This window comes from Pezoporus wallicus, unplaced genomic scaffold (genome assembly GCF_028554395.1).
Source record: "Pezoporus wallicus isolate ANWC-B61680 ecotype Strahan unplaced genomic scaffold, APGP_CSIRO_Pwel_v1 contig_6658, whole genome shotgun sequence".
NCBI classification, from domain to species: domain Eukaryota; kingdom Metazoa; phylum Chordata; class Aves; order Psittaciformes; family Psittacidae; genus Pezoporus; species Pezoporus wallicus.
Window position 1 is genome coordinate 6,756,882 of NW_026642312.1, and position 26,039 is coordinate 6,782,920.

At 39.8% G+C, this 26,039-nt stretch overlaps 1 protein-coding gene across 1 annotated transcript; it reads left to right on the forward strand.

Annotated features, from left to right (window-relative positions):
- The first annotated feature begins 158 nt into the window (after nucleotides 1-158).
- Nucleotides 159-25,785, forward strand: SPMIP7 (sperm microtubule inner protein 7). Its single transcript, XM_057428836.1, is given in 11 exon segments — nucleotides 159-254; nucleotides 2,196-2,238; nucleotides 7,292-7,351; nucleotides 7,354-7,395; nucleotides 8,030-8,083; nucleotides 8,086-8,118; nucleotides 8,121-8,159; nucleotides 10,327-10,405; nucleotides 22,261-22,368; nucleotides 25,648-25,691; nucleotides 25,694-25,785. Coding segments are annotated over 11 exon segments (690 nt in total).
- The last annotated feature ends 254 nt before the right edge of the window (nucleotides 25,786-26,039 follow it).

The window sequence follows — 26,039 nt, forward strand, 5'->3', positions numbered from 1 at the left end:
CATCCATGTGTTTCTTTAAAACACTTGAAAACTGACAGAAATTATTCAGCCCTACATGTCAGATTACTTCCCAGGATGACCTGGACAGAATCTCTGACACCAAAATCCAAAATAAAGCTTTAATTGTATTTCGCTCTGCAAAATGAATGCAAAAAGCCATGAGCCATCCTTGCAATGTCTTCCATCCTGTGCCTTACCTCGGTCCTGTGTCTTCACCTCTCCTGCCATCTCTGTCTAAAGCTTTCCAGGAGAAGGTAAGCAGTGGGGGAAGAGGTCAGTTTGCAGCACTGAATGTTATTCTAGTGTGAAGCTGAATGTTTTTGATGTGGAGATAACTGAGAGTCAGTAAATACAGACACGAGTATGGCATTTCAAAGTCTTGTTACTGGCAGAAGTCAAATCTTGGATGTATCTTTTCACTAACTTCAGTGTGAGTGCAATAGGAAGTGGACACGAGATGTGTCAGGCAAAGAGTTCTGTGTTTTCATAGTATTGGCTTAGCCTTATAGTACTAGTACTGTGTTTACAATGTTCTCAGCTGTCACTTCTTACCCATTTTAGTTCTTGTGACCTATATAAGAAAGATGTCTTAATAAAGAAGGAAGTTGTTTTTTTTTCCTGCTACATCAGCAAACTTCTGCAAAAAACCCACACCACGATTCTGCATTACAGAACAAAGCTTTTTATTGCTATAAACCTGTATTGTAATAAGTGTTACAGATTAACAGGAAATCACATCTGATTTCCTGTTAATCTAGAGCAAGTTAGGAATTCAGTGAAGTTGCATCTGTGTGAGACTAACATAACAATGATCAGGCTTTATGCCTTAATTTTTTTCTGACAAGGCCACAAAACAAAGTGAATTGAGATGTCCAAATAAAAGTAGTTTGGTTTTTCTGAAGTGCCAGGCCTTTGCAGATGGCACTGAAATTTGCAGAAAGGGCCTCTATAAATCAGACTGGTTTTATTTACATTGCTAAATGAACACCATCAAGTTTGGGATTAGGAGATGAGTGCTGCATATTCTGAGCTGAGGTGGATTTGGCAATGGATTTGCCAACCTGATAGAACAAATGGCAAAACTCTGGAGATAATTAAGCTGCATGGAAAACTCTGATGTATGATTTACTTATTCCAAATGATAATTGTAAATTTTCCAGATTTGCATTTGTTTGCAGTTGTATTTGTTAAATTTTGTTCCTGTTAAATCTGTGTTTCAATTTAATTCATGTTTGTGATCTAGATACCAACAGAATACTTAAATAAAAACACCATATAATTCTTAGTAAGACTGAAAACATCTTCATTTTCTCTCTACTAGATGAATACGTAATTTGTAGTGCCATTTCAAGTTGCTGTGTGTGTCCCCTCGAAGGACTAGATTACTGTGGTATGCATGAAGCATGTTTCACACAAGGAGATATTTCATTGTGAGGTGGTTTCCATTGTTGCCAAGAAGAAAAGTAGCCCAAACCTCTCTGCTCACTCATAGAATCATAGAATAATTAGGGTTGGAAAGGACCTGAAGATCATCTAGTTCCAACCCCCCTGCTGTGGGCAGGGACAACTTACGCGAAATCATATTACCCAAGGCTTCGTCCAACCTGGTCTTGAGCACTGCCAGGGATGGAACATTCACAACCTCCCTGGGCAACCCATTCCAGTGCCTCACCACCCTAACAGGAAAGAATTTCCTCCTTATACCTAATCTAAACTTCCCCTGTTTAAGTTTGAACCCATTACCCCTTGTCCTATCACTACAGTCTCTAATGAAGAATCCCTCCCCAGCATCCCTACAGGCCCCCTTCAGATACTGGAAGGCTGCTAGGAGGTCTCCACGCAGCCTTCTCTTCTCCAGGCTGAACAGCCCCAACTTCCTCAGCCTGTCTTCATACGGGAGGTGCTCCAGTCCCCTGATCATCCTCGTGGCCCTTCTCTGGACTTGTTCCAACAGTTCCATGTCATTTTTATGTCAAGGACTCAATGGCTCCGGTCTTTTGTACTGTATTTGATAAATCTCTTTTCAGGAGAGAATTCACTATTTAAACCGCTGCCTTGATCTTCATTTTTTTCTATGCACTGATGTTCTGCAGGATGAAATCTCTTTTTACTGTTGTTTGCTGGCTAGGACTTGAGGAACGTGGAGAAACAGGAGCAAGCAGACTCTTAAGTTTACTACCACCTAAGGACAATAGAAGAGAATGACAGTGGCTTCCCTTGGAGCTGAAAGGAAGGCATGTAAGTGCTTTTAAAAAGTCCACCTTGTCAGTTGAACCAGCTCACAAGATGGACCACCAGCAGTATCTAAGCATCTTAGAGATGTGCTTGCCTGTTGTGAGAGGTCCCGAGAACAGACATGGCTTTGCCAGCTTTGAAGAGAAAAACATCAATTCTTTCCTAAAGTTCAATCCATTCACCCCTCCAATAGGGATGATGTGTCTTTAGTAGATCTCTGCTCAGATTAGACCAACTCCAGTGATTTTCACAGCTCATTACAGCTAGAACAAAATTTTACGGGAGTTCAGGCAACATACTTAAAGATGAGGGAAGCCATTTCTTAGAACATGGTAAAGAAATGTAAATAAGCTCCTTGTTCCATTTTACTAAACAGCTAACACTCACTTCACGGTTAGGTATACTTTGGCCTCATTATTGTCACCACAATGTGTCTACATGCCATAAATTCAGGCAGTGGTTTTGGTTCCTTGTTTCTGCCTTTGAACTTTGCATTTTAAATCACTTTAAGCTTACTGCAGTCATATAACAGAACCCAAAAGAGCCCAAGTAACCACAAGGGATCAAAAACTTTACTTTATAATTTTCCCTTTTTCCCCCTTCTTGCTCATTCTGTATTATTTTCACTCAGTATTTCTCAATTGCTGTGTTCTCCACGTACATATAAAATTAGATTCAAGCAGAACTGATCAGCTGAGTTTTTTCTGCAAGCCTCTGGAAAAGTGAAAGGGAAAGAAGAATTGAGATATGCAGTTCTATCTGACCACTAATTTTTCCAATGTAGAGAAAAGCAGAGATAGAGATATTCTGGCAGAGATACACATGAAAAGAACACAAACAATATCTGAAATAGAATGTCATCAAGTCAGTAACCTGAGTTACAGTTAAGAAAGTGGTCTGAAATGGAGAGTAGTTCCACAAACTAGACAGAAACTGTCCAGCAGATTTCTGGTGATATTTTATTGGGTAAAGTTTGCTGTTAGAGTGAAATACTGACTCTGCTGAAGCTGTCAGATGAGTCAAACTCAACTCAAAGGGCAAACCTTGAAACCTATAGTCCAGCATAAATTTATTTAAGAAAGCTGTGTAAATGTTCTTCCAAACCTAGTGGAAAAAAATTTACAAGTTTTCCTGTGATGCTGAGGTATTAACTGCAAATGTGTAAATAGAGATATAAAAAGTAGTTGAGTTTTAAGCTACTATTTTTAATGAGACTGCATAAACAAATGCCAGATTTCAGCTATATGATTCAGAGCCCAACTACCAAGCCCCCCAGGCATGTGATGTGTGCTAATCTTTCTAGATATCAGTCCGAAGACATTCCACAGCTAAGTTGTTTGGGGAAGTTGTGCTGAAAATGAGATCACTCAGGCATTTTGCAAGCAAATTCTACAGTCACTTTCTCCACTGTGTCGCGGATGAATGGAAAATATAACAAAAAGAAAAGCAGAGACAGAAGCAGCCTTTGACATGGATGAGCAGAGGTATTACAAACATCTGCAGTAGACAGGAGGTTCTCTGTTGTGAGAAGATGTAGTGCTATGGCTTGGGCAGTCAACAATGTTCTTTTGAGCTTCCCCATCAGTCTTTTGCATCTACTGAGTGGAGCAAGTTTATTGAACAGTGAGAATCTGTGATAACAAACCAGAGAAACTGAAAAAGAAGGTTGTTCTAAGACTGGAGCATCAGAGCCTGCCAGGGAAGGGAGATAGCTGAAGTGCTATTCTTCATGTATTCTTGCTTGGTGTAGTGAAGGTGCTCAGTGCTAGAAAACAAGGCCTTTAGGAAGTTGGCAGTGTTTGCCTGTAGAATTCTCTCACTCAGAATTTGACTGTGCAGGTACATTTGTACCTGGAAACCTGGTGACAAGGCCCTCATATCCAGTTTGTAGTTATTATTCTATTCTGTATGACTTAGCACAGAGATGGGCATGGGGATTGCAGAAAGAACCAGTGTATTTGATAAGTCTAATGAGGAGCAGAGGTGACTCCTTGCCCCTGCTGGAAGCTAACACATCTGGTTTCTCTGAAAACTGGGAAATGGGAAACACTATAGAGTTTACCTCTGGACTTGATGGTAACCCTTTTCTAAAAGTAATAAGCAGTTAACTCATGCTGCTAGTAGAGTGGCCATATTTGGAAAATAAAAAAGCCCAACTAGTCCAGTGTTCCATCCAAGAATATGTGAATAATTCACATCCAAGACTGTGAATAATTAACATAAAACGTCATCATACTTCTGCTGCATATTTTCATATCATGTGATGATTTGTTGACCAGGGATTCATGACAAGGAGCTGGTGTGTTTGTAGTCATGGATTCACAGATTTGCCTTCATGAACATATCCATTCACTTTTTGAACCCATTACTCAACTTTCAACACCCCAGGTAATTTTTGAATATGTTAAGCAACAAAGTTCTAAGCCCAGATGGGTTACCCCCAGGTCTCTTTACCAGTGATCTCCATCTATCTGGAGAATTGATCAATTACCCCTTTCCCTCCTTCTCTGATGTTCTTATCAGATATTTATCCATGTGAAGATCTTATCTTTGTTCCATTGTTACTTCAAGAGGCTCTGTTGAAGAATTTTATGCAGAACTAGTTGAAATAATTATGGTTGCATTATACTAATCATCCAATAGCCTTTGTATAGGAAGAGTTCCTTTCTCAGTGCTTCCTGTCCTGAAGCAAGAAGCATTTTATCCAGGGTAATCATTACTTTGGACAAGTAGTCATCCAGGAGTAGTCCAGGATTAAGCAGCACATGGAGTGTGAGGCATATCAAGGTAAGACTTGACAACTGGAAAAAGGGAAATATAAACCCCATTTTCAAGAAGGGGAAAATGGATGGCCCGGGGAATTACAGACCAGTCAGTCTCACCTCTGTGCCTGGCAAAATCTTGGAGCAGATTCTCCTGGAAGGCATGTTAAGGCACATGAAAAACAGCAAGGTGCTTGGTGACAGCCAGCATGGCCTCAGTAAGGGGAAATCCTGCCTGGTGGCCTTCTATGATGGGGCTACAGAACTGATGGACAGGGGTAGAGCAGCTGACATCATCTGTCTGGACTTGTGCAAAGTGTTCGACACTGCCCACACGACATCCTTCTCTCTAATTTGGAGAGACATCAATTTGATGGATGGACCACTCGGTGGATAAAGAACTGTCTGGATGGCCGCACACAAAGAGTTGTGGTCAATGGCTCAAAGTCCAGCTGGAGACCAGTAACGAGTGGTGCCCCTCAGGGATTGGTGTTGGGACCAGCCTTGTTCAACATCTTTGTCGCTAACATGGACAGTGGGATTGAGTGCACCCTCAGCAAGTTTGCTGATGACACCAAGCTCTGTGGTTCAGTTGATACCCTGGAGGGAAAGAATGCCATCCAGAGGGACCTTGACATGCTTGTGAGGTGGGCTGATGCCAACCTTATGAAGTTTAACCATGTCAAGTGCAAGGTCCTACACCTGGGTTGGAGCAATCCCAAGCGCAGCTACAGGCTGGGCAGAGATGAGATTCAGAGCAGCCCTGCGGAGAAGGACGTGCGGGTGTTGATTGATGAGAAAATGAACATGAGCAGGCAGTGTGTGCTTGCAGCCAAGAAAGCCAACCGTATCCTGGGCTGCATCAAAAGGAGCATGACCAGCAGGTCGAAGGAGGTGATCCTGCCCCTCTACTCTGCTCTTGTGAGACCTCACCTGGAGTATTGTGTGCAGTTCTGGTGTTCTCAACATCAAAAGGACATGGAGCTGTTGGAACAAGTCCAGAGGAGGGCCAGGAGGATGATCAGGGGACTGGAGCACCTCCCGTATGAAGACAGGCTGAGAAAGTTGGGGCCGTTCAGCCCAGAGAAGAGGCGGCTGCGTAGAGACCTCCTAGCAGCCTTCCAGTATCTGAAGGGGGCCTATAGGGGTGCTGGGGAGGGACTCTTCTGTAGTGATAGGACAAGGGGTAACGGGCTCAAACTTAAACAGGGGAAGCTTAGATTGGATATAAGGAAGAAATTATTTCCTGTTAGGGTGATGAGGCACTGGAATGGGTTGCCCAGGGAGGTTGTGACTGCTCCATCCCTGGCGGTGTTCAAGGCCAGGTTGGACGAAGCCTTGGGTGGCATGGTTTAGTGTGAGGTGTCCCTGCCCATGGCAGGGGGGTTGGAACTAGATGATCTTAAGGTTCTTTCCAACCCTAACTATTCTATGATTCTATTCCAGCCTGTCCTACCTTTTAAATAATGCTAGAAAATGACTGCATCCGATGCTGGTGTTTGTAACACAGATACTTAGTAGTGAGATAAAACCTTTCGCTTACCTGCAGAAGGAGATAAAAGTTAGAGGCAAAAACATGCAAAGCAAAGAGCAAAAAATGTGCAACTTGAAAAACGTCAACAATTCAAGGACACTCATAACTCTTATGGCATAGGAACAATCAACTAAGAATGAAAAATGGCCTACAGTAGGCTTGAGAATATCTGTGCTATTAAATAATTGCCCATAACACAATTAATTGTGTAATACTACGCTGCCTAATAAGCTAGTAGGTCATCTGGAAATAATGCAGAAAAACTCAGAATAATCTGTGGAGGGCTGAATGCCATCAAATAAAGCATCTCTGGTTTTGCTCTGGATTTGATTATTTATCATCCCTGCAGTTATATATTTCACTGTGTATTTGTTTGTTTCACTTGCCCAAAAGCAGAGTGACACTTTGTTTTTTCAAAGACTTTCTTCTTTTTGTTTTGCTTCTTTTGTTGTGCATGTCTTACATATCTTTCCAATATAAACTGATGAGGTTTATGCTTATTTATAGTTAGTTTTCAGGGGATGATTTGTAGCCTTTTTTTTTCAAAGTGATAAAAGAGAAAGTAATGTGTTATATTTATTTTCCATATATAAAGAAAAGTGGATTAGTTAACCAAAGAACTAACCAAAAAATTCTGCGACAGTTATCTGTAAATCTCTCATTTGGCATTATTGTCTCTTGCTGGGCCCACTGAAATCAATACTCCTCCTAATTTTAAAATATAAGAGGTCAAAAACAGTGCACAGTTTTTGAATGACAGTGAGATGCAGTGAAGCTTGTAAGACTGCTGAGGAATCAGGTGATCCTTCTACAAGATGGAGAACAAAAAAGCAAGGGACTATTTCTACAAATCAAATACTAAAAGTGAGTTTCTTTTAAAAACAGGTTTTGCTTGTGCTTTGCTTCATTTTTTTCATCTTCTTTTTGCTAATATGCACCTTTAGGCAGCAGGACATACAAGACTCAGAACTTGTGGTATTTTATCAGCATTTAGCATAGGATTCATCTCATGAATATTAGTTACCTAAAAGCTTGCATCCAGTCTGTGCCTTTCATCTCTACTTTATCTATAGGCAGTGAAGAGAAACTGGGGTTTCCAAAAGGGCATTCTGTACATCTGTCTTCAACGCCTGACACGGGCATGATATGACTCGTGTCTAATCTCTATTTATGTCTTGTCTCACTTAACCAATTATTCAAATTTAGACAAAATGAGTCCCATCATCATTGTAAGCTTATTGGCAGATAAGCTGCCTCTTTCAATTAGTGAGACAGTTTTAAAGAAGATAAGTCTGTGAAACTGTACCATAACTACTTGTTCCCCAACAAGCAACATATAATTCCGGGCTTTTAATTTCCCCTTAAACTAGAAATGCACACCTTTGTTACTTTTTACATCCTTCTTTCTCACATAATTCATTATTATCTAGCTACCAGTGTCATTCAATAGTGATTATATGGGAACTTTTCTATCTTCTTTTTTATTGTTCATCTAGAGTTTATGAAGAAGTTCCTCGGGATGACATGATACCTCGCAAAATCCCACCTCCAGAATGAAAGTGGAAGTGTTGGCTGATCCTCTTTCCCAGAACAGAGATACAATCCTGAGCCCAAAACAAGCCGAGTCAGTGAACAATTTCTTGCCAACTGGTTTTGGGTTTTGCTAATGAAATTTAGCCTAAATTTTGTGTACATAAGACACAGCAATGTTTTCAAATAAAAACAGTCTCAAGTGAGCAATTAAGGTCATAGCACACTCCAGCAATTGCTTCAAATGATTTAATACTTTTTACCTCTTCTTCCCCTGTAAATTGGTACAGAAGATGTGCATGCACAGTACCAAAAGAGAGGACAAGGATGTTGGTGAAAAACTGGCTGACAGGAATGAATGATGCTGTACCATAACAAATCTCACATTAAGTTAGTTTGCTTGTGATTATTAACTGTAATGGTCATTATTTTTACTAAACTCAAACTCAGTCCTTCAATTGGTTCTGATTGCTGCATGAAAATCTATTAAGCCAAATTTATTAAGCAACGTTGCCTTACAAGAAGCATCTAATTATGATTTTAAGTCGTTGGAGGCTTCTGGGACAGATTTCAAGCAAGATCTTTTGCCTCTCCACAGAGCCTGTTGATTCCTAATTTTCATGGTTTTGGGAATATCAGGGTCCTCTGAACACTTCCGATGAAGTCTGTGTAGAGTTGATTATTTCAATAGACTAAATTCAGCAACATTCTATAACTGGAGAAGTTAAGATATTCAATCAATAATGATTTGAAAGGTACACGCTAGCAAGCTTCTCCTGTGAGGGAGTTAGGTGTAAAAAATAGAACAGAGAAATTTGTGAAGTGAGTGTAGAGATTCCATACATCAGATGTTTTTATTAAGACATGTCATTTATGAAAATACCGTGGTAATCAAACACATGTACAAACTCAAGGTTTTATCTGCTGTCTGTAGAATATAAAGTAATCACCTGTCCATTGGTGTCTTTTCTTCACTCTGTATTTCACTTATTGTACCTCAGAGTGGAACATTTTAGATGAGCCCAGGAAAGGGTGACAGGAGTTTCAGAAGGGCTCAGGTAAGAGCCAAGTAGAGATGGAGAAAGAAAGGTTGGTCAAAGACAGATAGGAAGACTAGAGCCTCCTTTCCAGGCCATGAGTCATCAGGTTTGCTCAGGCAAACTTAATGGACAGGTGTGCTATGAGGCACAATCAGCCATACAGCCAGGTATCTCTGTAGCATGGAAGGGGGATAAAAAACTCTATTATGGTTTCTTGAATGTTACTCTTTCCAAGAAATACAGCTGTGGATAGTGAGAGCAGCTTGCAGGGACAGATCAAGAGAAAGTTAGACCTGACATTAAGTTTTCCTATATTCTCAAGAAATGAATGAAAGAAGTGTTACAAGTAGAGAAGCAGTTATTTTTCAAAGACTTGCTTATATTATGCTATCCTAGGAAATTGAATGAAGTCTCAGTATCTGAGGATGGAGAGTAAAAGACAAGATTCTGCCTGCTGAACTGAGTCATTTAGCATATATGCCAATCTAATAATTTACCATGGTATTTTACTCAATTCAAATGAGCATTGCATCATTCCATGAGCAAAACTTTGACTTGTCACCATCTGTCTTTTGAGACCTCATAAATATTCTATCAGGGTAATTGATCTATTTTGTCTTTAACAGTGTAAGCTGAAGGCCTTGAATCTGTCATATCCCTTTGTATAGTAAGCACAATGGGTCATTTCTATATTTTTGATTAAGCCCAAGCAATCCATCTCTCATTTTCTGAAGCAAGAGTTGTAGCTGGACTATGTTATATAATCTTAAAATGTTTTCTGGTACCAAGGGAGAGTGTGTGCTGAGTCTCCTCTGCCTGCCGGTGACTCCAGCCTGTTACCTGTAAACTATAAATTAATATCCATTATGTCCTTTTTGGAAGAATATCCCAGTCTGACTATGGGCATAGCCAAAATAACAAGAGATTACATCTTATTTCTATCCTTCCCAAGACGCCTCTATGCACATATGTTCTAGAGCTGTCATTTGTTGTGTGCTGCAAGTTGAGCACATAATTGTCTTCATCCTGGGACATGCCAAGCACACAGGACAGTTCATCTCCATGTTTTTTCTTGTGGACCATTTTAATAAATAACTAGAACTTTGGAGCATGCATTGTGTGGTTCAGCTGCCTCCATCAGCTGTCTAATGAATAATGTACACGTCTTTGATTTCCTTTCTATCCAAACAGTGGCTGTTTGGAATTGAAATTTGAAATTCTGAAGACATTGTCAGTGCCAGTGTAGTCTTAATACCGCTTAGCCATGTGCAAGCTTCAAAGCCTCACTTCACAAGCACTGCAGAGTATCTTTCCTTATTAGCATGGTTTTGATACTACCTCTTGAATTTTTGTTACTAGGGAAGAGGGAAAATAGTTATCTGGTCTTGGATGAAAAGAACAAAAATATTGGAGGGAACGTTCCTTATTGTTTTTAATAACTTGAATGAGTTCTGTCAACACAGGAATCACAGTGACCTTTCAGATTCAAGGTTGAACTTGAAGAGTCCTTTCTAACAGCTGAATCAGTAGTAAATGACCTACAGTGGTAACTGTCTACCATGTAGGTCTGTGTAAATCTAAGTGACCATTCAGCCTAGATATACAAAGGAAGCTGATACAAAATGAGCAGACTACTGAGGTGGTGGTATAACATATTTTATCCATCTGCTTGTGTTATACTAAGCTTAAGTGCAACCTGTTTTGACCAAGTATGAGTTTGTTGTAGAACATTATGGCCTGATTCTTTATTGTGTTACATTAATGCTATAGTTTCAGGGAAATTAGGCTCCTAACACTGTGCATCACACTTGTAAACCAGAAATGTTGATTAGGGTTTCTTTTTTTTCTGTCCAGGAATTGCTCTGTGACCCAAGTGACCCTGACATCATCTAGTACAGAATGGTCATAATGGATTGACCATAACTGACTCTCAGCCCAAAAGCTACCCTTAGAGTGCCCACCCTGGGAGGTAAAAGTTGCCTGTGGTAAACACCGGTGCAATATACTCTCATGATATAATGAACTCTTCATTATCAGCAGCCTCTGACCTCGTCTGGGATGGAAATCAGAGCATCCCCTGCTTCCTGCTGTTAACCTTGCTAAACTGTTGCACAACCAAGTTTTAAGAACTTGGCAAGCACCTTTTCATTTTTCTGAATTGAGAAAGGTTGCATGTGAAGCTAGACTGAGCACATCTGCTAGATCATACCCCCAAATGCCTGACTTGTGGTTCCTAATAACGCTGAGACTAACACAGGCATTCCTGTAAATGCCCACCATCAGGAAATAGATTTGTGTTACATGCAAGGCTCAGGTGGGGAAGACATGGAAGAGAAGGGTCTGAGCTTAGCGTGAAACAGGAATTTCTGCTGATGCCATTCTGAAGAGTCCTTAATTCCAAAAAAAAAAAAGAAAAAGATGTGTATTTTCAAACTATGCCATACTTTCATACTTTAAATGCTTCTTGTTCTTTATTATTAATGAACAAGTCTGGTGGGTAGAAATTCACATGCTGTTTTTTTGATGGGTAGTACAATGAATATCGCCATATTAAAAATGTGTGATTTCTAACTTTAGTCACTAGATGGCCTTTGAGTTTGCAAAAGCTCCCTGAATACTATTAGGAGCACTTTTTTTTTTTTTTTTTTTAAGATTATTCACAAAGTTTGAGATTCAAAGGTTTTTGCTTTAATCTTTTCCTAAAGTTGTCTTTAGTAGCTTGAGCTGGTAATTAAGCGTTTATTTGCAAACTTTTGAGAAAGTAAAATGGTAAAAGTAATGACTTAATGGTAGGAACTAAAAATTATCAAAGAGGAAATATACTGGTCTTTTCACATAATTAGATTTTCTCTTTGCACAGGAGTTTCCTTTCTGTCCTTTCAGTGGTCTTGCACAGTCCGCATTTGTGAGGCAACTACAGAAGGGATACTTCACTGGGCAAAGCAGAGGGAGAGGAGCTGTAAAAATATTGCCCACTCTGTTCTGAAGAAAAAGCATAATTCTGGTCCTTACATAAGGCAGAGTATGTGCTAAACATTCCTAGTTGCTGGGAGCTGCCTTGGAAGTAGCTGAGATTTCTAAGCTCCATCTTAGATCTGTTCATTTCTGTTTCTTACATCAGTTTCAGGGAGAATAGACTTTGTAATGCATCACATGCTGTCACACACGTGTGGGGAACAGCGCATCATTCTTCACACAGCCTTGTTCATTACAGCAGAGGTTCACAGTCAAAGTAAGGTGCTGAGCGTTGTAAAATGCTCAAATTTAACCTATATTACTGCACCAAACCTGTTATTACTGAGTTTTTATGTACATAATGCACCATTCTGATTGTTTTATCTCACCTCCTGCACAAGTCATCTCATTTCTCACAGCCTTCATCTAACTTTTAACTTCTGCTTGAATTAGAACATAAAATAGTATAAAATGATTATTGAGAAAAATGCTTTAAAAATATAGCACACATAGCATACAGTATAGTGTTGAACAGAGATTTCTGAGTTGTAGGGAAGTTAGCAGAGCTATTAGTTCTGCCATGTCATACTGTTATTGCTGTAGAGCTTTGAACAATAGAAGCTGATGTATACGCTGTCTTGCAAACAGACAGACAGACATCTTGTCTGGAGCTATTTGCAATGTATGATATCATGGTAGATTTGTAAGTTCGAGCAACAGGTTCTGTGTTACTTTCTCTAGTACTCTCCATGTCATTTTCCTTTTTAGTTTTTTTTTTAGTGGATGAAGCTATGTATTTCACTGACTTCTGGCAACCAGGAGACCAAGATTTCTGAGACCTAAAAGATTCTGACATCTCCAAGTTGTGAAAAAGTCAATCCCATCTGAAAAGTTCTATTACATTTTCTATATTTATTCTTTGCCTGTGAGTGTTAGACACCAGGATTGCTATAATTTTAAGCAGAAGAAAGGAAGGATTCAGAAAGAATACATACAGTTGATCCCTAGAATTTTTGTTTTGTTTTGTATGTTTGCCAATAGTTCTGGAAAGATGTGTAAAGGTGTTGACTCTACTAGACTCCTACCAAAATCCTTGAGAAATGAGATACATGCTTTGGATTTAGAAGCATAAATATTCTCTGTAAGCCTGTAAGATGTAAAAATCTCTTTCTAAATAGTCACTTTCACTCTTTCATGGGCTAGCAGTTGCACTTCCTGCCTCTAGCACTTGGGCAACAGCACTGTCACTCGGGCATAACTCTGGAGTGAGACACTATTCTTCCCTGGACCATGCAAGAAAGTGGTTGCCATTCAAATTATTAGCAAAGCTGAAACTAGCTAAGAGTCATCTGTCATGTAGTTTTGCAGAGACAAACAGGAAGAGTGGTGAACCTGGGCATGGTTTGTATGTTACCCTTGTGCCCACCCTCTCTTCCTTTTGGCAGAACAGGAAACCATCTTCTGTTTTTCTTCTTTTTTTTCTTAAGGAATTAGAAAAAAGATAAAAGGCAGGACTTATGCTGCAGTTGAGCCTAAAAGCTCCTAGTATAAGATTAGCGTTGTGAAAAGCTGTTGTGACATACCTGACACTGTAATGCTCTGAAGTCCTTGCCATGCAATTTGGAAGTTTTACAGATGGAAATCCAGGTGCAGTGTAATTAAGTGATTTGGCAAATACCATTGGGAATCTATAGTACAGCCAGGAATCAGACTTCATGTATCCTGAGTCCTAGCCCATGCTTTATTTTTACCAAGCTCTGAGCTTTAAGCTATTGAAATGGTGCTTTGCTAAAACCTGGTTTTAAAAAATAATTAGCACAAGTGATGGCCGTAGCTCTTGAAAGTTCGGATGAGTCACAAGTGAAGAGTTAGAAATCTAAGCAATATTTTATTCAGTTTTTCCTCTGTGATTCAGACATGGAATAGCTGTGGGAACCTCCACCACATGTAAAAAGCCATGTCATAAGTGTTGTGATTCATCTAGAAGTTCTAAATTTATGAATCTCAACATATTAATCAAAACTATATGATCTGGTGGCAGTCTAGCATGATCAGTGGGAATTTCCTTAATGGAGCTGTGAAGCTGTTTTTCTCAGGTCAGACTGGAAGGTAGTTCAGTTCTTCTTCCAGGGTATCATTAAAGCCTGTGTTAGGGAAAGGGATCAATTGCATCATCTCTTGAGGTCTGTTCCAGCCCTGGAATGTAGCATTCTTAATATCCTTGGTTTGTATATGCATTCCTGACTTTGATTTAAGATCAGTGGATAAAGACCTGGCTTCAGTGGATAAAGAACTGGCTAGATGGCCGCACACAAAGAGTTGTGGTCAATGGCTCAAAGTCCAGCTGGAGACCAGTAACGAGTGGTGCCCCTCACGGATTGGTGTTGGGACCAGCCTTGTTCAACATCTTCATCGCTGACATGGACAGTGGGATTGAGTGTGCCCTCAGCAAGTTTGCCGATGACACCAAGCTCTGTGGTTCAGTTGATACGCTGGAGAGAAGGAATGCCATCCAGAGGGACCTTGACATGCTTGTGAGGTGGGCTGATGCCAACCTCATGAAGTTTAACCATGCCAAGTGCAAGGTCCTACACCTGGATCAGAGCAATCCCAGGCACAGCTACAGGTTGGGCAGAGAAGAGATTCAGAGCTGCCCTACAGAGAAGGACATGGGGGTGTTGGTTGATGAGAAAATTAACATGGGCCGGCAGTGTGCACTTGCAGCCCAGAAAGCCAACCGTATCCTGGGCTGCATCAAAAGGAGCGCGACCAGCAGGTCGAAGGAGGTGATCCTGCCCCTCTACTCTGCTCTTGTGAGACCTCACCTGGAGTATTGTGTGCAGTTCTGGTGTCCTCAACATAAAAAGGACATGGAGCTGCTGGAACAAGTCCAGAGAAGGGCCACGAGGATGATCAGGGGACTGGAGCACCTCCCATATGAAGACAGGCTGAGGAAGTTGGGGTTGTTCAGCCTGGAGAAGAGAAGGCTGCGTGGAGGTGGAGACCTCCTAGCAGCCTTCCAGTATCTGAAGGGGGCCTATAGGGATGCTGGAGAGGGACTCTTCATTAGAGACTGTAGTGATAGGACAAGGGGTAACGGGCTCAAACTTAAACAGGGGAAGTTTAGTTGGATATAAGGAGGAAATTCTTTCCTGTTAGGGTGGTGAGGCACTGGAATGGGTTGCCCAGGGAGGTTGTGAATGCTCCATCCCTGGCAGTGCTCAAGACCAGGTTGGACGAGGCCTTGGGTGATATGATTTAGCATAAGGTGTCCCTGCCCATGGCAGGGGGGTTGGAACTGGATGATCTTAAGGTCCTTTCCAACCCTAACTATTCTTTGATTCTATTCTATGAGTCTATGATCACAGAATCACAGGATAACAGAATAGTTAGGGTTGGAAAGGACCTCAAGATAATCTAGTTTCAAGCCCCCTGCCATGGGCAGGGACACCTCGCACTAAACCATGTCACCCAAGGCTCTGTCCAACCTGGCCTTGAACACCACCAGGGATGGAGCATTCACAGCTTCCTTGGGCAACCCATTCCAGTGCCTCACCACCCTCACAGGAAAGAATTTCTTCCTTATATCCAATCTAAACTTCCCCTAAGTTTGAACCCATTACCCCTTGTCCTCTCGCTACAGTTCCTAATGAAGAGTCCCTCTCCAGCATCCTTATAGGCCCCCTTCAGATACTGGAAGGCTGCTAGGAGGTCTCCACACAGCCTTCTCTTCTCCAGGCTGAGCAGCCCCATGAACTTGTTCCTCTCTTCCATCCTTGGTTATGTTGCAATGTATGCCTAAAACCTGTAATCTTCTATCATTTCTTTGCCAAGGGCAAAGATCCCTTTCTGGCTGTTTTTAAAGATTGAGTAAAAATCTTAGGAAGTTTTTGTGACAGAGAACTCTGAAAATATATTTCTAATGTGGTACTTTTTCACCAGCAGATCTCCAAAAGTCTTTCCTAGAACTTATGATCTTGTCTTACAGCTCTGTGCACCATCGAGTGGACTGCAGGGTCAGAGCACAAGAGTTGAAGCCTTGATTCTCATTTTTTATGTCATTAACAAGTGAGGTTCCAAATTGTATCCTTTGATGCTTTTTCTTTTTGTATTTTCATTGTATGTTGCTTGTGTGCTTTTTTATGTATCCTGGACAGCAATTGTCCAGTGGCTCAAGTGGCTTTTGCTGTATTTTTAAATTACTGATTTTTGTGTTTGTTTCATATTTTCTTTTTCGTTTCCTCCCTCCACTTTCTCTAATTGTCTGCCTATGTGAAACTCTCTTCTTGTATTTCATTTCTTTTCTTTCAAACCCATGAAGTGTAGATTCCATTGGAATCAGTGAGTTAAAGGTATATGCTTAACAAGATCTCCTGAACAGGGATAGAATTCGATATCTCTTCATATGTTTTGTGGAACTGAGACCGCTGCAATTTGTTTTAGGAGACTTTGGACTCTGAATTAATTATACCTGTTTTCCTTGATTAAATTTTCTTTGGTTCTTACCAATTTGCTTATTAATTATTTGCTTATAATATTTATTTATTTGTGGAAGGTTAATAATGCATTTGGGGTTATATGTCACATAGCTAGCACATTTACTAGGTAGGAAAGCAACTGAGAGCTAAAGAGTATGTTTTATGCAGCCAGCCAGGCTTTCAAAAATAGCTCAGCAACCACACATGAAAACCAGAACTCTGAAAGAGCTCTCATTCTGGGTGCACGTTGACTGTTAAGCTCCTGCAAAAATCTGACCACAAACACTACGATGAAGCTTTTAGGTGGTGTGCACTTTTAAAAATCTGATGCCCTGTGTGTAACTGCAGCTGCAGCCCAGATGGGTATGAAGGAAGAGGAGGATGATCTGAATTCTGATGAAACTGTATTTTCAGCTCATTTGGGCAATTTGCACAGAGGAGGAAACTTCATAGCACAGCTACAATGACCTCCAGGAAGACTCAGACTGCTAAATTCTCTGGGCACTTTTGAGAGGTTCCATGTTATTAATAAGCAAAAATAAGTGATGACACAATTCATTCTTTCTTGTAGTTAGCAACTACTTTGAAAAAGATTTTCCTATTCAGAATTGCATTTTGAACTTAATAATTTTTAAAACCATAGAGAAACTAGTTTTACTACACCATATGGATTCCCAACATAGTAATCTGCTGTCCTCTTTTTCGCTAACATGTTTATAGGAATGTAATTTTGTATAGCTCTCCTCCACCCCTGTCACTAGCTTTTTCCTTTGTTGACCTGTTCCCCAATCAGCTGCTGAAACAAGGTTATGCTTTATGTGGTATTTTAGTGCTGCAGGTGTTTTAAGGGTCAATGGAAAAAAAGCTTCCCACACTGGTGATGGGGATTTCCTCTGCAGCATTCACGGGCAGGGCTCTGGTAAATGCTCAGCCTGACAAACAACTCACCTCCTTGGCATTTTTAGAACTCCCTTACATTCAGTGAGTTAGAAGTACTTAGTGCAGTAGTATTGTAGTACATTTAGTGCATTCCAGTGTACACAGCAGCAGTTCATATCTATCAAGTGTTATATCTGACTCGTGCTCTTCTCTTTTTTGTGTGTTCCTAATTTTCACTGTGATACTTACTGGAACCTGCCCCTTGAAATCTGACAAAAGCAGTTAGAACATAGATTATGTTTTCTTGTTCCACATGAAAAGCCTGGCCTCCACAATTAAATAAAAACCTGTCAATCATTAACGTTTTAAAACTTGCTACTCAGAATTCATCAGCTCTCATAGGACTCAGTAGAGGGCAGTGCTTACACAATACATATGCATTCTAACCAAGTGTTATTTACTTAGCAGCACTTTCGAAGCATTGACTAATTCATTACCATAGCACTGGTAAAGTAGATGATAGTATTAGTTTTTGAAAGATGAAGACAAGACTGAAGTGAGTTGTCCAGGGCCAAAGAGGTTGTGTGTGTCAGAGAGAGAGGACAGGATCTGACCAAAATCCATTTCTGGAAGCAGTTGATTGAAATGGGAACTTAGGAGTTTGTCTTCCTAGAAACTGCATATATTAAGTGTTTCAAATCCTACGGTTCTTGCACAAAGATATACTCTGAAGCTACTCTTTACCCTTGGATCCTCAAGGACATTGGGCAAAATGCTATTACAACACTGTATCTGTAGTGACTTCGGTCATATTTTTTCAGTGCAGTCAGCTTCCAACGGACTGTGTCCGAGCATCCATTATAATTACAAGTTACCACAGAAACCTCACAGGCCACAATTAGATGGGGACAGGACCCTCTGCCACCTTGCACCTTGTGTAGTCATTTTCTTCAGCTGCCTAAAAGCTTTCTCATCTTGTATTTTTTCTTCAGAAACTGACAGTTTGTCCACCATGTATGCCTTGTTAGTGATTTTCTTGTTTGAGTCATGCATGGGGTGGATGGTGGGGAATGCTGAAATATCCTATTTTGACATTTTCTACTTGAGATTTTATGGCTAGCTTGAGGGGTGGGGGTAAGGGGGGGGATATGGGGGGGAAGGAAGGTGGGGGTGAAAAGGGTGAAAGCAGAATAAAACTGTTTGAAACTGTAGAAACGAAATGTTTCAGTTCAACATGATTCAAAATATTTCTGCGGTATTACCATTTTGATGGTTTTATTCTTTCAGAAGCCCCAAAACCATTTGTCTTCCTGGAAGGGAATTTGAGTTGGAGGACAATTGCGAGTCCTTTGTGCTGTGAGTGAGACCTGAGAGGCCTATTTTATAATTTTAGTAATAAGAAGAAATAGTTAATGATGTAATCTGGTGATTCAGTTATATGAGATTTATACAACAGTGTTTCTAAGAAAGAGCAAGATGCTAGGAAATCTTTGCTTTTAAGTGCAAGGTAAGAATCTACCAGATTGCTTTCACTAGACAGAAGTTTCGCACATAGAACTTGGCTACCTCAGTCATTCAAGCTAAAATGCCAAATCCAAGGTTTTCAAGAATTAGAAATTATTTGGGGGAATCCTGATTCTGCTCCCATAAAAAGAGCTGATATGGAATTGACATGGCACCCCAGACCATCACTTCCAGCTGCTGCTTCAGGACAGCATGCATCTCCTGCGGGTCCTGTGCTATGGGGGCTTATCTGAGATGCCTTAAGGCATATCAAATATCTCTAAATGTCAGCATGGTTTGCCAACTCAATTGATTCTACACTATTTTCCTGACACTACCAGGAAATAAGTCTTCAAAGATATCCTGATGTGGGTATACAAAACAGAGGCACACCAAAGCAGACACACTCAGAATCACTACATTCCACTTGAAAAATCTTAGAGCTTGCACAGATTCAACTGTCAACACTCTATGTTTCTTACTGTTGGGACTAAGAGCTGCTAGTGTGATTACAAGGAAGTGTATGAACAAGAGAGATGTCATAGTTACAGCAAGAAAGCTTGATGACGACAGCATAACCACAGAGAAGTTTTGCATGTTGCCCAGTGATAGCCTGGCACTTGATTGTTTTCTTTAGCAGCAGCAATCAGGTTTAGCAGATCATCAGAGAACATACACAGGAGCCAGACACCATGATCCAAAACCAAAAACAAGCAAAGGGGTATTTTTTTTAACCTCAGTTTCTTCTGCTTTATCACATACATAACCGCAGCTCATTTTTGCATCTTCTTTGCAGGTTTCCAGGAGAGCAGCTGCTTTACTGTAGTACAAGCTTTCTTACTATACTGGTTCTTTAGCTTCTCTTTGCCCATTTCTCTTCTCTTTCAGAGCTACATCCTTCCCACATATTATGAATATACCAATTCCTGTCAATCCTTTCTAACAAGTCTAAAACAAGTCTTCATCTTGAGCCATCTCTCAGGTTTCATTTTTGGGTCACATTTGGCCATTTCTGAAGCCTTTTTCTCTACTTCTAGTCTTGTAGGTTTTAAGATCAGATTTGATCAATCAAGTGCCTCGCAGTGGATAATGTATTCTAATATCTCCACAATTGCATAGTTATAATGTCAGTTAACTCCAAATAGGTTATTAAAATGTTGCAAGTTAATACAGGGCTTCTTGTTGTTATTGCCTTCTCTGTGATCTCATACAATTTTAAGGAAGTCAATGGAATTTCTTTGTTGCATGTGAGAGATGCATCTTGATACGTAGCACACCACCACAGTGATAAAACTCTGTTAACGGTCTGACTGATTCCTTCAAGGTGATATCACATTTTCAGGTTTAGATGAATGCATGCACTTGTACTTGCACACACCCAATGTCCAGTGTGTCCCTCAGTGTGATCTCTGCATACGCAGATTAAATTTTTGACAGTTACCTAATCCACATGTAACATAAACCTTGTCTACTTTGACACGAAAAATCAAATTTGTCTGCAAGCCATTTTGGCTAATTCAGAAAATCCGTTCTACTGCTGAGCAGGTTTTCAGGCCTACTTGTTATCCCTGCATGGCTGCTGTCAAGATAGAGAGCAGATTTGTTACTTGCTCAGCCAACACCTTGGTGATTTACTGCAGGTAAAAGCTTCCCAAATGCTGCAGAACTGTTGTACTGATTCTACAAAGCCATCTTCTCTGGAGGGTCATGTACTGGAGCATGGCCCAGGGAATATAAGAGTGTAAGAATGTATGGGTTAGTGCAAGGCTACTCCAAAATAAGGCAAAGAACTAGATGGTCTTTCTGCTAACTATGGATACAAAGACTGCAACATATATTGCCAATGCTCCTGTGGCAAGTATAGTTCAGTCACAGTCCTTTGTTATAACTGCAGTAACTAGATATATCATTTTGACATTAGCTCTGGTATTCTGGTTAAGAATTCCAGATACAAGTTTCCTAGTCACAAGTCAATGAATTTTCTGATAAACCACATTTGGCGCATATGTCCAGTTTTGCATCTTGTGCTGAACTTTGTTTCAGAGAAGTAGCTGATCGGCTGTATTGAATCCACTATCTGTATGCATTTTATAATTAAAGGAACTGTTAATTTTTATCCAGTACAGGGGAAACAAAAAAGTACCTTGGTGATATTTTAAAGGAGGCACTGTTGTCTATCATTCTTGTGGTCTGAAGACCTCCAAAGGTCTAATGGAGGTAAAGGTTACAATCCCAAGTATTTAGCTGATTCAGAGGACGAAACAGCTTGTCATGCACTCTTTCTTCCATGTGTATGGGCAGGCTGGATATATGTATAATTCAGCAGTGTCCTATTTTGAGCTGTCAATATAGAACAGTACTTATGATACTCTCTGAATAACTTTGTGTTGAAAAAAGCTATTTTATTAGGGACTTAGAGTTTTAATCTTTAATCTTCATGGATTATTTTAATGAATTATCTTCATAGATTTAATCTTCAGGATTATCCCTCTGAATTCTTCTTTGTACACCTTCGTGGTTTTTTTGTTAATTTTGTCCATCTCTGCTTCATCTTGCCGTGATTGCTATCAAAATTTTATGTTGCACTACCTCAGAGAAGTAGAATTCATTTCTCATTTTCTTTTATTTGGTATTTCACATTAGAATTTAGCACTGGAATTAACAAAAGGCTTTAGCCTTCCAAGATGTGGCCCATGCTGTCTCAGTCCACTGGTGTACTTGGGCTAGAATTTAGGTTGATGTGTCTAAGTTGTGTTAATAATACTACATATGTATGTAAATACGCTTTTAATGAACTCTAGGGGAGATTTAACAAACCTCAGAATTATTCGGGAAATCATTTGTGGTTTAGGCTGTGAGAAACCACACCTGTTGGCCTAAAATCTGCTACGTAAATTCCATATTTGAAGCTGGAACCTAAATATGAGCTAAATCTTTATCACATTTTAGAAGAGTAATTCTTTGCTTTCTGTGCTCTATGCAAATCCCATGACCCCTTTTTTCTTCGAGATTCAGTGTTGCTTGTAATCATGAATATCATACAGATATTCAACAGGGAAAACAAAAAAAGAAAAGTCGCTAAAGGATTCACTTTTGCCATGTCTAAGTAAAGATCTTAGGTCAGATCATCAGCTAGTTGCTTATCATTTATTATCATCATAAATTTGTTTTTCTGATCTTAAAGAAACTGTGCCAATTCATACATTCTAAGGACTACGAATTATATTATAAAGAGGTTTTACCCCATCCATCTTTGATAAGCACTAGCTATTTTAGAAATGATCTGTAAGTCATATTTCAAGCCTATAGTCATTTAATTTAACCTTTCTCCAATTTTCCTTTAGCACTCCAAATATCCCTGGATACACTGGCAAGGTTCATTGGTCAGCAACTCACCCAGCAAATTCTAATCTTCCATCAACAACCCCATCAATAATTGCACGAATGCATGGGTAGGTATGAGACATATTTCTCAGCTTGTTCAGAAAGATTACAGGGAAAATCCTAATTGCATTTATTTAGTTAAAGAACAATTAAATGTTAAGCATGACATTCCATTGGCTTAAAAAATACCAAACAGTCGGTGTTGGATCACATCATATTATTGGCATGCTAATCTGAAGTCCTTTTTAGGTTTTAGATTTTTTCTGGAACATTGGAAGGTATGTACTGGGGAGTACCTTAACACTGAGGTAAATCATGATTTGAAAATGTGGATTATTTCTACACTGAGAAATTTTTCTTTAGCTATGGTTGTTAAGTCGTAGTTTAAGTTTCTTTTTTTTCCTGATTGATCTGTGTGTGTTTTGAAAGAGACCTATGAATGTCAAACTTTAAAATTCCCAAAAGAAAACTGTGTGGTATTGTATTTCCAAGTTGGTGCTGGCAGATGTATGAAATGTGTATTTGCTATACAAAAGGATTTGTTAAAAATGAGTGGGTTTACTTAGAAAGCAATAAGAGGCAAAATCATGCCATGCCCCCACATGATGCAGCCCAGAACCCTGTGACTATGAAATCATCACAACCCCACATCACAGTTGTGGCTGCCTCATGAAGTGAATCAGTAATTTCGATTCTCTCTTGCTCTTTCGTACAAGGCTTGCTAAAACCATGGTCCAGTATGATGTATTTAGGTGTCTAACTCTTGTTAGTGTCAAAGGAGATGGACACTTCAGAACAGCTGAAAAAACCCTTTTCCTTTTGTTAGCACAAAGAGTTCTGACACCAGCAAAGAACCAGCCCAGCCTTTCGCCCAGTAGCTTCAGAATAGCTTAATAACTGTTTCCTGTCTCTCCGTTGTGGTTCTGATTTCTCTTTATCCATAGTAATCTAGAAAGCTGTGATGCTATCCCAAGTTTCCATGTTTTGCTGAGATATTTATCTTCCATTAAACTGTTTAATTTGCCTTAGAATTCTGTTCACAATACATCATCCTTCTTTTTCAGTGCTGCCAGTGAAAAGTATCCAGAAAAAGCTTGAGGAGCTGCCTGGATTTTACAGAATTCACCTTGTCAAGTGTTTCAGCACCGTGCAGAATGCACTGAGTTCCATTTCTGCTGCCCTACATCTATTCACCTCTGCTCTTTTGTGGCTATTCTGAGACAATAGGCAGTCACCTGTAGTTGCAGTTTGCTGTTGACAGGGAGTGAAACAATGCAAGAGAGTCCTGAGCCTCTATAGGCTAATAAAGCTGAACCCAGAGAATCCTGGTGCAAGACTAACTTGCTTGAAAGTGTCATGGGCAGAAAGACGTATGCATCTTGGCAAAGATCATCGACAGACTCCAGACAGATACTGAACTTCAAGAGCCACCACTGTGGTCTAAGAAAGGAAAAACACATCTGTTACTTACCTTTACTTTACACAGATGTTACTGTGGGTGTAGTTCATAGTGAATTTTCTTAGTTTTAGGTGGATACCGAGAACAGGGTTCTCGTTCTGTGCTGACGGATACTTTCCATAACCGTGAATTAATCCCTGATGTTTTGAAGAAGCATGTGTAGGAAACATATGGCAAGCACATTCATATGCAGACATTGTAGGGCAGGTTTTACGACCCTTTTTCTAAGCTAAGTAGTACATTTCCGCAGGGTAGTACCTGCGGCTACAGAATTGTAACAGTCCTATTTTACTTTCTCTGGACCTACTTGTGGTCTGAGATAGTGTTCACTGACCTAAGATGGGGGATCGTAGCCCTCTTTGAAACTGCTATGTAATACCATTAGGGATGCTGGGAATCTCCCCGCAACATTAGACAGTGATGCCCATAAAAGAGGGATGCTTAACATTTGATTCTTTCCCTTTGTGAAATAAATGATAAAAATTCCTTCTGATTTCAGTGGACACAAATCAAGCTATACTGTAGTGGAGAGGTGAAGAGACAAGAGTTTATTCCTGGAGTCTGGGGTCAGACTACCCCAATTCACCTCCACATGCTTTTCATGGATGATGTGATCTCATTCTTACTGTTTTTAAAATGGCAACCCCTTTTTTTTCACCCTTTGATCATTCTCAAACCATGACTGCAATAATTTCCCAGAAAGCAGCAAGTGATCGCATGTGGTGGATGCTTTTATAGCTGCTTTATTTAACATGACTACAATATATGGTCAGTCTCCTGAAGACAATTATGGGTATCAGAGGGAGTCTCTTGTCTACTGCTAACATGGTCTAATAAATGTTCCTGTCAAGAGTATCAACAATACCAGATAGACCAGGCAGCACGCAACCGCTTCTACACTGTTTCTATTGCATAGGCCTTCCACAGTGTGTGGGACAAAATCCATTATACCCTGTTTTAAGCATTCTGAAATCAACAGGACTGTACAGGATATAGCACAGAAGAAACACGGTTTCTTCATCTTCAAATATGAGTAGTATTTTTGTATGTCAAGTTTATTGATGTATTTTTATTGTATTTTTATTTCCAGGTAATCCCAAGGTGAAGTCAACAAATTAGGTTTCAAAGTCCTTTAGTGCAATCAAATTCTTTGTTTAGCTTTTGCATAGGAAGCAACGTTTTATGTTTTGGTTTGAATTGTTTAAATGAACTGCCCATTGCCACCTAAAAAACACAAATTCATTTGCATTTTGAGTTGTATGGAAATTCACTGGCATCATCATAGTTAATGTAAGATTAATTTAGTAATAGATTTTTGAGAGAAACGTTGCATCCTTTCAGTAAGTTGCTTTGGAGATTTCAAAAGGGATTTAAGGCAAAAGAAAGTGTTTTATGTTTGGGGAGTGAGTGAACATAAGATTCTGTGATCAGTTCTGTGTCAGAAAAGCACAGAACTGACAAAACACTTAAAGAAAAAGCAGCCCTGCTTTTCTTTAGGTGTTTCATAGCAGAGGCACTTCATGGCAGTTCTTCAAATATGCAGTGCAGGTTAATTGTGACACAACCTTGTGTGTCCAAGAAAGTCTGAAAAGAGGCAAGAGGCAGAGAGTATACCCCTGTTACATTTGCTGTAGGCATCTGTCTTTCAGCGTGTTACGTATAACCAGAAGGTAAAAGATTTAAAATAAGATTTAAAACTCTTATGAAGATTTCCCACCATTTTTTTTAGGGGGGCTGAGCCTAATACTATGAAATACTGCAAACTGTTAATATTCTCTGGGGCAAATGGGCATAACTGTTTATGAACAAAGCAGTGAGAAGGTAAAAGAGAGCATGTTTAGCAATGTAAGAACACATTTTGAAAGTCTTTCTTTCTCTGTGGCTGCAGATACATTGCAAAACATGGAAGTTCATCTCAGTATAATCACCAGAACATTTTTCTCAAAGGGTGACTCCAGTTAGTCTTCATAATTCTTGCAACAAACTGTTACAGTTTAGAAAGTGTCAGTCCTTTTTACCTGCATAACTGAGAGCCTCAGTGTCTGACAGTGAGGAGGAAGGAAATATGTGAAGATGTGGGGATACTTTGAGTAGGGAACAAAAAAAATAACATAGCAGTGGGTGTTTGTGGTAGTCCTTATTACATTAGTCTCATATTTATGACTTTCTAGTGTTGACAGTTAAAACCGTATTAAAAACAAAAGGAATCAAAGGCTAGAAACTTGTTCTCTGTACTGGATTGCCTTCTTAACTAAGGTTGAAAATGATGTCAACCATCTG